Here is a 12,126-nt window from a genome sequence, read left to right as displayed (position 1 = left end):
TGCAGTTTTAGTATGTTAAATCTCTTTTTAAGAAATAAAAAGATCTTGAAAGGGTCTTGGCAAGATCTTATCAAAATCTTGCCAAAATCTTGGGTTTACACAAGATCTTACCAGATCTTGCAAGATCTGGCAAGATCTGACAAGATCTTAACAAGATGCTCAACCTGGGAGACTGTAAACACACTACCTTACTCATTTCTGGAATTCTATTTATACTCTCGTACTGCTCAAAGAACTCAAAATATGCTTTCCAGCTCTTGATTTTGGTGTTAAAGGCATCCATTCTCCTAATGAGTCCAAAAGGTTGTACATGGGCTTACATACTCAATGCCCACAGGCAACCCAGTGGTCACATGATATCTCATAGCCAAAACGTATTGAAGGTTTCTCATTAGCATTACTTTGCCTTAATAATAATAATAAATATGTTTTTATATAGCGCATTATAGACTCTCAATGCGCTTTACAAATACCACGACGAAGTGTCAAGTGAAAAAAAAATAGATTAAAGTTACAAATTGAACAAAAATGTTCTTAGTTTTCTCTTGAATATTTCCAAAGACTGCGATGTTTTTATAGCTGGTGGTAAACGGTTCCATAGTCTGGGTGCTGCTACGGCAAAGCTACGTGCACCATATGACTTAGTACGACATGGAGGTTGTTTTAAAATTCCTCCTTGTGTGGCACTCCTTAGCTTACGAGTAGGTTGGTGTACTTTGATACCGTTTATAGCTTTGTATGTGACCATTAAAAGCTTGAATTCAATTCTTTTGGCAACGTTCAACCAATGAAGACGATTGAATATAGGCGTTATGTGTTGAAATTTCTTTGCTCTGATGGTAATGCGAGCAGCTGCATTTAATATACGTTGCAATTTGTCAAGCTGCTTCATCGGAATACCAAAAAGGAGGCTATTACAGAAATCAATTTTGGAGCACACAAAAGCATGAACTAGTTTTTCAGTGGTAGTTTGATCTAGATAGTTCCTGATTTTTCCAAGGTTATGTAGTGAAAGATAGGATGATTTACATACATCATTAATTTGCTTAGTCATGACCAGATGTTTGTCCAACATGATACCCAGATTGCATGATACCATGATTGCCTTGCCGTTGGAATCCATTCCTATAATTAGGCTCATGTAGGAAACCACTTCTGATGCTGGCACTAAACAAAAGAAAATAATTTTTGTGCATGTACATAGTAGCATAACAGCTGGTAAGACTTCTTACCTAGCAATTCAACTTTTCTTTCAGCCTCCGTCAGTTTTTTTTTCTAGGGCTGGGCATCTACTACAGGTAGTCTCAGCTTCAACCTCCTCTAGCAACTCCATGAATGTCTGTTGGTACTGGTGTGATACATACATGAACTTTATTTAAACACAATTTAAAAATTAAAGCTATGAAGCTTGTGGGGTCATGCAAACATATCAAACAAATACAATATGTAAAAAATTATACAATTAAATTCTGATTCCAAAGAGTATTTCTCTTATCCCACCCATGCTCTGATTAAATGAGTAACTAAGCCCAGCCTTGCCTCTCTTTCCATGACTAGGTAGAATGTTTTTATCATTGATGAAAAGAAAGTTACCATAAAATTCCAGTCATAAGTCCAGAGCTATGCAATTTTGTAATGAGATTTTGGAAGGCCCATAATTTAAGGGGCTTATAAATTGAGTTAGGATTATTAATAATCTGATGCACCAGGGCTTATGAACTGTTTTTTTTTAGGTTACTAGCTTGTGGTACTCTTTTTTTGAAAGCCAGCCAATTAAATTAAACAAAAAACTTCTTTTGAATGAGAAAAGCCTAGTTTATTGTTTAAGTTACAGCTTTTGAATAAACTTGCAGATTAACTTTCTAAAGTATAAGAATGCATGTGTCAAAAAGTATTCATTCATATTATTTTATTTTCAAGAATTAAATTGACTTATTTTGTGAAAATAAGTGGCTGTATTATTTTTGTAGTTCATAGAGTGAAGTTGATTTTTGTTTTACAAAACTACAGTTGAATATTACAGCTGTGTATTGTCTAAGTCAATTGATCTAAATTATAACAGCTTTGAAGCAAATGATATGAAATGTTTACCTTAACCTTAGTATTTTCTAAAAAGACTGAGTGGAGCATGAAAACCAAGTATTTATTAGCTTTTTATATAGTATTTATAAGTCATAGCTATAGGCAGCATCACAGTATTTGCTGTATTTCTTCTAGTTTATGCATTGTAAATATTTTTAAAGTAATTAATTCATGAAAACCAAGTATTTATTAGCTTTTTACAAGGTATTTATAAGTCATAGCTATAGGCAGCATCACAGTATTTGCTGTATTTCTTGTTTTCATACTTTGTAAATATTTTTAAAGTAGTTAATTCATGAAAACCAAGTATTTATTAGCTTTTTACAAGGTATTTATAAGTCATAGCTGTGAGTAGCACCACAGTATTTACTGTACTTCTTGTAGTTCATGCATTGTAAATATTTTTAAAGTAATTAATTCATATGAAAACCAAGTATTTATTAGCTTTTTACAAGGTATTTATAAGTCATAGCGGTGAGTAGCACCACAGTATTTGCTGTACTCCTTGTTTTCATGCATTGAAATATTTTTAAAGTAATTAAATCATGAAAACCCAGTATTTATTAGCTTTTTACAAGGTATTTATGAGTCATAGCTGTGAATAGCACCACAGTATTTACTGTACTTCTTGTAGTTCATGCATTGTAAATGTTTTAAAAGTAATTAATTCATGAAAGCCAAGTATTTATTAGCTTTTTACAAGGTATTTATGAGTCATAGCTGTGAATAGCACCACAGTATTTGCTGTACTTCTTGTAGTTCATGCATTGTAAATATTTTTAAAGTAATTAATTCATATGAAAACCAAGTATTTATTAGCTTTTTACAAGGTATTTATAAGTCATAGCTGTGAGTAGCACCACAGTATTTGCTGTACTCCTTGTTTTCATGCATTGAAATATTTTTAAAGTAATTAAATCATGAAAACCAAGTATTTATTAGCTTTTTACAAGGTATTTATGAGTCATAGCTGTGAGCAGCACCACAGTACTTGCTGTACTTCTTGTTTTCATGCTTTGTAAATATTTTTAAAGTAATTTTTTTACATTTATTTAATCTTGTAAATAATCATGACAATTACATTAAAGGACTTTCCATCAGCCTCTTTAGATTATAATATATGTCCCATAAGACTACTACAAGTTCATTTATGTCTCGATACATTATCTTTAACCAGTAAAACAACATTTTCTAAATAAAAAAATGAGAATTCTTTTTTGATGGTCTTAACCTGTCAGACAGTCAAATAACTAAATTACTCTTTAAGTACTGTGTTATTTTCACAGCCAATGTGAATCAGGAAAGGTGAGGGAATTACTAGGATTTTTTATGCAAGGGGAGGGGAGGTGAACAAGTGCAATATTAAAAAGCTAAGTACACCATACATAAGGAGGTAAATTGTGCATGAAGTGGTGTAACCCTTTTGTAACCCCCTGGTGAATAACCATTTCTGTGGAGGAAAAGCAGGGTTTTAAAGGATAGTCGTATTTGTTGCAGAAACAATTGTGAGTGGTATGCAGTCTACAGTCTCTACAGTGTTTGATCTCTTTTACAGAACTTTCTTTCTTGAGGCTGCTCTCCCAGTCATAAAAAGCTATGAGCCAGGAGATACTTGCTAGTAGAAACAACTTTGACGAGGGGTTGGAGGTTGCTCTATCAATCAAAAAATAATAATAAAAGAAACAACACCAAAAACAATGACTTTTGAATAATAGTTTCCTTTAATTTCTTGTTAAAATCATTTCTTTGAATACCAAAATAAGAAGGGACATTTATGTCCCAGATATAGAAGGCTTGCATTCATGTACAACCATCACTACAGGTAGAGGAAAAATTACAGAGAGAGTTATTTTGCTGTCAATATCAGTGATTGTCATGTCCTTGGTGGTCAAAGGAGGTCATATTTTTGGCAAAAGAAAATGTTATTAGATAATGAAATGCAGTCTAGTACTATGGTAAAAGCTGAGGCAGTGTTAACAGTCAATGATCCAAGATTTTTAGTCATGTTCTTCAGTTGTGTTGAGGTCCACCACGAATGTTCCATTCTCCATAATGATAGCTTACTGTAAGTTCTCCTTTTTTGTAGTTGTACATGAACGCAAAGTCCTTGCTCTCTTCCACGATGACCGAAATTTTGTGTCCACTTCTTACGCCTGATGCGATTGTTTTCTTAAAAAAACTCATGACTTCAGGGCCAGACATGCCAGTCAGGAGACAGAAGAGCTCCTTCACAAGACGAATGGTCGTCAACGAAAATACCTCTGCTTTTTTATTTTTGCTTTGAAAGCAATTAGGTGGAGCAAAGCCATGAGAAATTCTGACGACACGTGACATAACATCAAAGAATTCCCGTGGAATAAACCGGTGAATCTCTGCAAAAAACGGTCTTGGAAGGGATCTATGGCCACTGAGACGACGATGGATGCCTTCCAGCCATAGATTTGCTTCATTTTGGATCAGTGATCCAGCATGAATTTGCCTGTTCAGCACAGATCGGGCGCTCGTATTGTTTGCACTGAACTCCCACAAAATGACCAGTTCTCCCACAGCAGATTTGATAAATCGTTCCTTCCTTTCCGTATCTGGAACTGAAAGTCCAGTAAGACATCGCCTCAGTTTTTCGGATATGCCTTCCTGGGCTTTCAGTTTCTCATCTACTCTATCACTATCATTACTACTATCTAACAATTCCGCCATAACCTCTTCCTGATTCAAAAACACCGCCATTTTGTAAATTCGAATAGATTAAAGCGCGCGACCGCTGAACATAAGAAACGGCAAACATTGTCGATTTCGATTGCGTTTTTGACCACCGTGGCAAGTCAATAATACTACTGACATTGGTGATATAGGACTGCATTCTTAACAAGCAGTCACTGATGGTCATCCTTTGTATTGCATCTTCACTCTTACCCGTTGCCAGGTAATAGTACACTTATGGAGAGAAGATGGGCATACCAGGCCCACCTTGTAGGATGCTGTGCATGATAATTACACCACACTGAATTTCATCATTCCTGATGCTACTACTTGAGAGGTGTAAATTGGACATTTGTATTTGTCTCCACTGAAAAACGTGCATGCGATCAACTGTAATAGCTGGGTAAAAAACTGCCTCATGACTCCCCCAGTATCTGCAGCTGGCTGGTTTTGATATCTTATCCTCAATCTCTTCCTGGGGTCAAACTCTGAACCTTTATAAAATGTTAATGCATCATTTAGCAAATCTTCTTCATCAACTGTCAGTTTTTCTTTCCCAGTGCTCATCTTCATGCCTAGCTTACTCAGCAAGGTTTGCAAAGTTGGCACACTCAGCATGTCTAAGGAATGGCTAATTGAATAAAATAGCAAAAAAATAAAGAAAAATATTTAGAAAAATCGAATGGGTGTATGCTGATGATGTTTGCCAAGATGATAGGTTTCAGTACTGGCTACAGTTTGAAAGTGTAATCATTGAACTAAGTGATCACGTGAGGAAATATTACCATATTTGTTGCGATAATTAACAATTAATTTTCTTTTGACTTGAGTAAATTCTTTACAGCTAAAAGTTGTTGTGTTTTGACATTTATTCTATCACTAAAGGCTATATGTTTAAAAACCTAACTGGAAAAATGATTTTTTTAAAAATATTAAACATATAATATTTTTTTGAAAGAATCATTTTTGAACATTTTAATGAGTAGTCAAGTTGCAATTACTTTTTTCAAAAGTTTTAGCAGGGATATTACAATTTTCCAGTTAGATTCTAATTAGCAATGAATAGTAGAGCAAAAATAGCCACAAAAGAAAAACCAAGAAGAACTTTAAGCCTTTACTCAAGAGCGATAAAGTTTTTTCAGTTTTGCAAAGAAATCGAAGACAGGCTCGGGTACAAACATCCAGCGGTTTTCATATGAGTGTACGGTTTCTATGGATACAACAGGGTATTCAAAATGGCGGACAAGTTGAATTGAAAGAATATTTCCTTCTTTCTGTCAATTTATGAACTTTCTGAAGGAAAATTATCTATTATTTACACTCACACGTACTTTTTATTGTCTTGCATTTCTGACAGTGCCCATTTGTAGTAAGTATAGAGTAATTTTATAGCATTAAATGCAAAGATGTGTACACCCATCTTTACGATATAAGGATGAAGAGAAACAAATAAAAAAAGTTGTATTCCTATCTGCCTCAACTGTTTTTTATTTAGTAAATTAATAAGGTATCACGTGATCAAACAGATCTCTGACTGCGCAGGTCATCAGTGAAGTTTGAGCGGGATTTTTGAATACATTGTAGTTTTGGAATCAGTAAGATATTTTTGTCGTTTTGTGCTAAAACACATCGTTTGTTTGTTAAAAATTACATTTGAAAGGTATTCGCTTCATAATGAGAAGTTGATCTACAAATGGCTGTGACATTTTTATCCCCAAATACATGTGGTTTTGCTAGAATTGCCGCGTTAGAATTAGCAAGGGAGATACCGAAATCGATTACAAGAGGAAAAGACGAAAGCAGCACCAAGTACCAGGCTCGAATCAAGCAGGAGATCTACGAGGGTTTTCAGAATAGATTCGACGATTGTTCAGAGAAATTCTCCATTGAAGCTTTGCAGTTTCACAAAAGGTTACCTGGTTTGAGAAATGCCATCAATAAGTGGAACTTTAGAAAAGCTGATGAAAAGCAAAAGTACCTGGAGACATTCTCTCACAAGAACTGGTTAACAATGTCAACTAATCGAAAAAGAGAACATTCATTTATTGATTGTATAGGCTGTGCGATTCGATATCCACACATTCAAGCTTTCTTTAGTGTAAAGTCATCTTTTTTGAAAGGAAAAGCAAAGCAAAGTAATACAGTTCTAGCAGCTGTTGGAGAGGTCAACAGGATCAGAGCACAAGAGCCGTCCCCTCCAAAGCCCACACACAAAAACATAACAAATGCTGCGAAAGCAATCTATGATAAAGTGGCTCCACTGTTTGAAAAAACATGTAAAGCTGATTTTGCTAAAAGTCTGTCAAAGATTCCAGAGTTGGATTTACAATACAAAACAGCAAATGAAAAAAGGGAAGACAGAAGGAATCACTATCGCACTGCTAAGGAAAATGTAGAAGAACAAATGGAGAATACTGCTTGTTTGAGGTATGTAATTTATTATGTGCATAAAATATTACATAATCATTTAATGCCAGGTACTAGATGACACACAGATCATACAATCGTGTGGCCTTAAATTATTTGACATGATAAATAATATATATCTAATATACTTGTATTAGCTACATGCAAATATAATTTTTGTACATAAAGTGTAATGTACATGTAATTATCATAAGATGGGTCAAAAAATCTGATATAAAAACTTACAACAATCTTCTAGATAAATTAATGTTCTTATGACCCTTTCATTATAAGGTGCTACGGTGACGGGCAGTCACTGAATGCATGGCAGCGTCATCGAATGCCATCATCTTTTGAGTTGAAGAAAACTGCAAAGAAAAGAAAAGCAGAAAATGATGAAAATCAAAATCCTTCAAAGAAAAAAAAAAAGGATCACACAGGGAAATTTGACACAATGGTCTGGGACAAAGAAAATTTAAAGAGTGAGATTGAAGACCTACCAGATGGCCATATAATTGATTACAGTGAATTAGCAAGAAGATTCAATGTTTGTGACAGTTCTGGCAAGATAGCCTTTAAATGGAGGCCAAATCGTGAAAGAATATTTAACTTCAGAAGGTGTGGACCTCTCTAGTTTGAAGATGTGTGTAAACAAAGATGACAAGAATCAAGTTATTAGGAGGAGAAAGAGAAAAGGCAAAGGTGGTGAAATAAGTGTTCCCACAGAGATTACAAGAAAAAAATTAAAAGAGAAGCTAAGGGATAAAATAGAGTCTGGAGAATACACTGTTGGTGAATTGATAGTCCCATGCAAGGTATAAGTTCTATTTAACACTTAAGTGACATTACATTACTGCATTACAAGTTATTACTATAGCCTTCTCAATCATGCAATCTAAAGATACAATGTAAATATTATTCATACTCTGATAGTGACATTGACTGTGCTCTACTTGACAGGTGGATCTAATGATTACCTTAAGTTCATTGGCAATCATTATGTTTACTGTACTGAACAAAGTTTAAGATAGTCATTAAATTATATGTCCAAATTTACAGGATTTAAAATTACTAAAATTCAAAAAAAAAAAAATTTATGAAACAAATTAATACGATTCTTCTCTTTCAGTATGAAAAACTAGTTCTCAACAAAGACCTCAAAATCGAGAAAAAAGAATTCACAACAGAAGGAAGAAAGATACCATTGACAGAGATAAGAAAGAAAATGCTTCAAAAACAAGAACCATATTTAAGAAAATTAACAGACCAGCAGTATGAAGCCTTCACAGAAGATCAGCTTAGGAGACGACTTAAAGAACTTCATGAATTGAATGATGAGGAAGATTAGAGTATGAATGAAATGAGAAGCAAATTGAAGGAAATGGAAAGAAATAGATGTTTGCTTGTTTGGATGGACAATTCCACAGTAGCTAACCATGGCTATTTAGTTTGTATGATAACCTGTCTCTATGACCCAGCTGTATTCTACACAGGCAAGGAGTACAAAATCTTAACTGGTCAAAATGTAAACATCCAAAAAGTCATTGAAAAGCCAGAACTGCATTTCATTGCACGAAGCGGTAGTTCAGACGAAGAACAGATGTTATACACTGACACAAGACTTCAGTGCATCCAAGAACTTGATATAAATATTTCAATAAACTCTGTTCCATACAATGATGTCATGAGATTTTGCCATGGAGATAGTCCACAAAGAGCCTGTGAGGCAGGTCAACAAAAGGGTGGCCATTATTTCTGTGCCACATGTGGTATTCATGCAGTCATGGTACAAGATATAGACCATGCCCTCAGCTGCAAGGTTGAATCACTACAAACAAAGAAGGATGTTATTATGCAGGGAGCTGTTGGAAGACGAAAGTCCTTACTCTTCAAGGTGAAACCCCTCAAAGATCTCAGCAAAGCAGAAATTGGAGAGGAATTAGGTTCACGAGGTAACTTTGAAGACGGGAACAAAAAAGATCTGCAAGAAATGCTAGATGAAGTTTTGCGTGGCAAGCAAAGAGTTCCTGCGCTGGTGTTCAAGACACCAGAATCCTCCTTTGATTCCCTGTGCCTTGGTGAATTTGAAATTTTACCATGTGAACCACTGCATGATATTGGCCACCACATAGAAAATATCCTGACAGAATTACCTTGCCATTTATCAGAGGCTGAGTCCCAAGTAATCAATTCAATGAGTGCGTAGAGTTAACCCTTGGAAACAAGGACAGTAAGAGAACGATTGACTATAGGATTGCTCTAGTAAAGACAGCTGCTATGGCTCATCAATCTAACATCATGTCAACAAAAGCACTAGCCTTGATTGACACTTTGGTACAAATGCAAGAAATATGATATTCTTCAGAAGATAAACGTTCTCCAGCCCTCATTCTTCGCTACCTTAACCAGGCCTGGTACCACTGTATTCTACTAAAGAGAATAATCAAGAAGCCAAAAAAGCTTACAATGCGCAAGCTGTTTGGTGTGTACTACCATAATTTGTCTGCACATGCTTGTCTTATGCTGCGCCTTATCTCTGGTCTAGCAAGTAATGCTGAGGATCAAGAAAGGACATTTAACACCATCAAGCGCATTACCAAGCAGACCAGCAACTACCACCCTGGACAAATTATTCCTAATTTGCTGATCCGTTTGCAAACTGAAAAGGAGCTTGAGCTACATGATGATGATGTTGCCAGACAGCAATCCCAAATAAGTAAGCTCTACAAATCCTTACCACCAGCATCCAACACATGTTTTCCCAAAGCCATCATCATCAAGCACCACAGAGAATGGAAAGCACATCTTCAGCAAATTAGTGATTTTTTGCTCGAAGAAGAGGGGGTATGGTGGGGCCAGAATGAAGATTACGTCGAGTTCTATGATGTTACCAATCAACCTTCCCCAATAGAAGCTGGTCCTCAACTTCATCACTTTCGCTCAAGCTCTCTTGAACATGAGGCCTCTTTGCTTGAGGGTTGTTGGAAAGAATGCATCAGAAGGAATACTGTCATACCAACCAATATCATTCGTATTGATGAACATGATGGCACAACAACTAAACTCAACACCAACTTCCTTAACCTTGATATTGATAAAGAAATTGAATCTCTGCCACCTACAAACATTTCAGAAACTACTAACAACAGCTTCATAGATACACACAAAAATAGACAGAACCAGGAAACACAAGAGTGTATATCTGCACAGCCAACACAAGATGAAGTAGAGGTCATTGAAGAAGAAGTTGTCCTAGATATCTATCCCAAACACGATGAAATCATCAGCTTTGAAGACAACATTTCACTATCACCACCGAATGAAAACAGTGAATGCCCAAGCAACTCTGTTTCAAAGCAGGCAAAACACAGCTCTCCACATCACACAACTAAATCCACAGGCAGTAAACTAAATGAGCAAGAAGTGATAGATCCTACACAATGTAATATTGCAATACTGAAGACAACCCTTGGAAAAGCACTTAAAGTTGTAATTGGTCACACTAAAGAAGTACAAAGTTTAGACAACCAACATTACAAGCTGAAACAAATGACCAAACAAAACAAACACGAGAGAGACACACATTTGGAACAGAGATATAAAGCAGATCTCGCAAACATGCAAGTTAAGGTTTTAAAAGAAAAGTCGATAGCAGAAAAAAAGCTAAAAGCATGGGAGAAAGAATATGTCATGAATCATGATCTCATAGCTCCATCACTTGAGGACATGAAAAGGGACAGTGGAAGCTCTTTCTTTTTAAAGAAAATAAAGCATGCCAATGCCTTGTTGATCAATTGGAAAATTACTTTTTAAGAAATATGACTATTATGTTAAAATACCTTGATTTAACTGCTCAAATCTTGTAAATAGATGAAAACAGTCAAATTGACATGTACATAAGATATAGACATCACACTCAAATAAGGCCTCAACTTAATTTTTTTGATATGCAGAAAACTAGAGACTTAGAAATTACTCTTGTAAATAATTGTAAATAGATAACTATTGGAGAACAGTCAGATGGACATGTAAATAAGATATGGAATCAAATAAGGCTTTAACTTTATGTTCTTTTAGTATGCAAGGCACATTAAAAAATTTAATCTTAACCGGTTTTAAGATTAAAAATACATTAACGAAATAGAATAAAAATCTTACCTTTAAAGCTTGGCATTAGTTGATGAAACTTCGGCATCCTTATACTGGACAATTTCCATACATTAAGTACAAGCAAAGATAAACTTCGCTAGTTTAATGTTTATGTATGTTTATGTTTAGTTTATGTCTGTAAGCTACGGCATTCATATTGGGTAATGTTCATCTTCGAAGATACTTCGAAATAAACGTAAAAGAAATCCTTCCCAAGCAATTCAAGATGGCTTATGATAGTCTTATGAACAAGTCGATTTCCCATTTAACTACAAAAAGATACCGTGTAACGACCATTTTGAAAGTTGAAATATAAAAAGATCGAGTCCCTTCTTCAACGGCCATTTAAAATCCAATTCGCATGCGTTGTCAGGGAAACCTAGCGCCCAGTCCTCTTAGGTCGCAAACTTCGCGGGGGTCTAAATTTCGTTCGATAGCCATGCCTTAGACATACTGAGCAGATTCTTTAGGGAGGAAAACTGGTTTCTCTAGTTCTGTGTCATCATCATCCTCATAGTCATGATCAGTGTTATCTGATACATTGAGCATACTACTGGCTAATGCTAAAGCTGTTCTGGCAACTGTTCCATGTACAGTCAAGGCAGTTTGTAATTCATCGGTACTGTAATCTGGAAACATCTCTTGCAGCTGTTCAAGCTGCTCGATATCTATTAAGACAGTCGATAAACTAGGAGCAGGTTCAGCAGTGATTGAAGTTTTAAATGGCCCAGGATGAGAATCAATTACAATTGGCCTTTTTAGTGTTCCAGGGCTGGGGAGGATATTAAG

At 35.4% G+C, this 12,126-nt stretch overlaps 2 protein-coding genes across 2 annotated transcripts; one reads left to right on the top strand and one right to left on the bottom strand.

Moving 5' to 3' along the window:
* Positions 1 to 511: 511 nt before the first annotated feature.
* Positions 512 to 1,123, bottom strand: LOC148907575 (uncharacterized). Its single transcript, XM_089035676.1, has one exon. The coding sequence runs from the start codon at positions 1,121 to 1,123 to the stop codon at positions 512 to 514; it is 612 nt and encodes a 203-aa protein (XP_088891802.1).
* Positions 1,124 to 7,490: 6,367 nt separating this feature from the next.
* Positions 7,491 to 11,437, top strand: LOC116291038 (uncharacterized). Its single transcript, XM_031698161.2, has 2 exons — positions 7,491 to 8,003; positions 8,318 to 11,437. The coding sequence occupies exon 2, from the start codon at positions 9,655 to 9,657 to the stop codon at positions 10,999 to 11,001; it is 1,347 nt and encodes a 448-aa protein (XP_031554021.2). The 5' UTR covers positions 7,491 to 8,003; positions 8,318 to 9,654; the 3' UTR covers positions 11,002 to 11,437.
* The last annotated feature ends 689 nt before the right edge of the window (positions 11,438 to 12,126 follow it).

Source organism: Actinia tenebrosa, unplaced genomic scaffold (assembly GCF_029948245.1).
Source record: "Actinia tenebrosa isolate PJP-AT-01 unplaced genomic scaffold, QUT_ActTen_1.0 PGA_scaffold3__52_contigs__length_22856419, whole genome shotgun sequence".
NCBI classification, from domain to species: Eukaryota; Metazoa; Cnidaria; class Anthozoa; order Actiniaria; family Actiniidae; genus Actinia; species Actinia tenebrosa.
The sequence above is the reverse complement of the archived record's forward strand: the minus strand, read 5'-3'. Positions and strand labels throughout refer to the sequence as shown.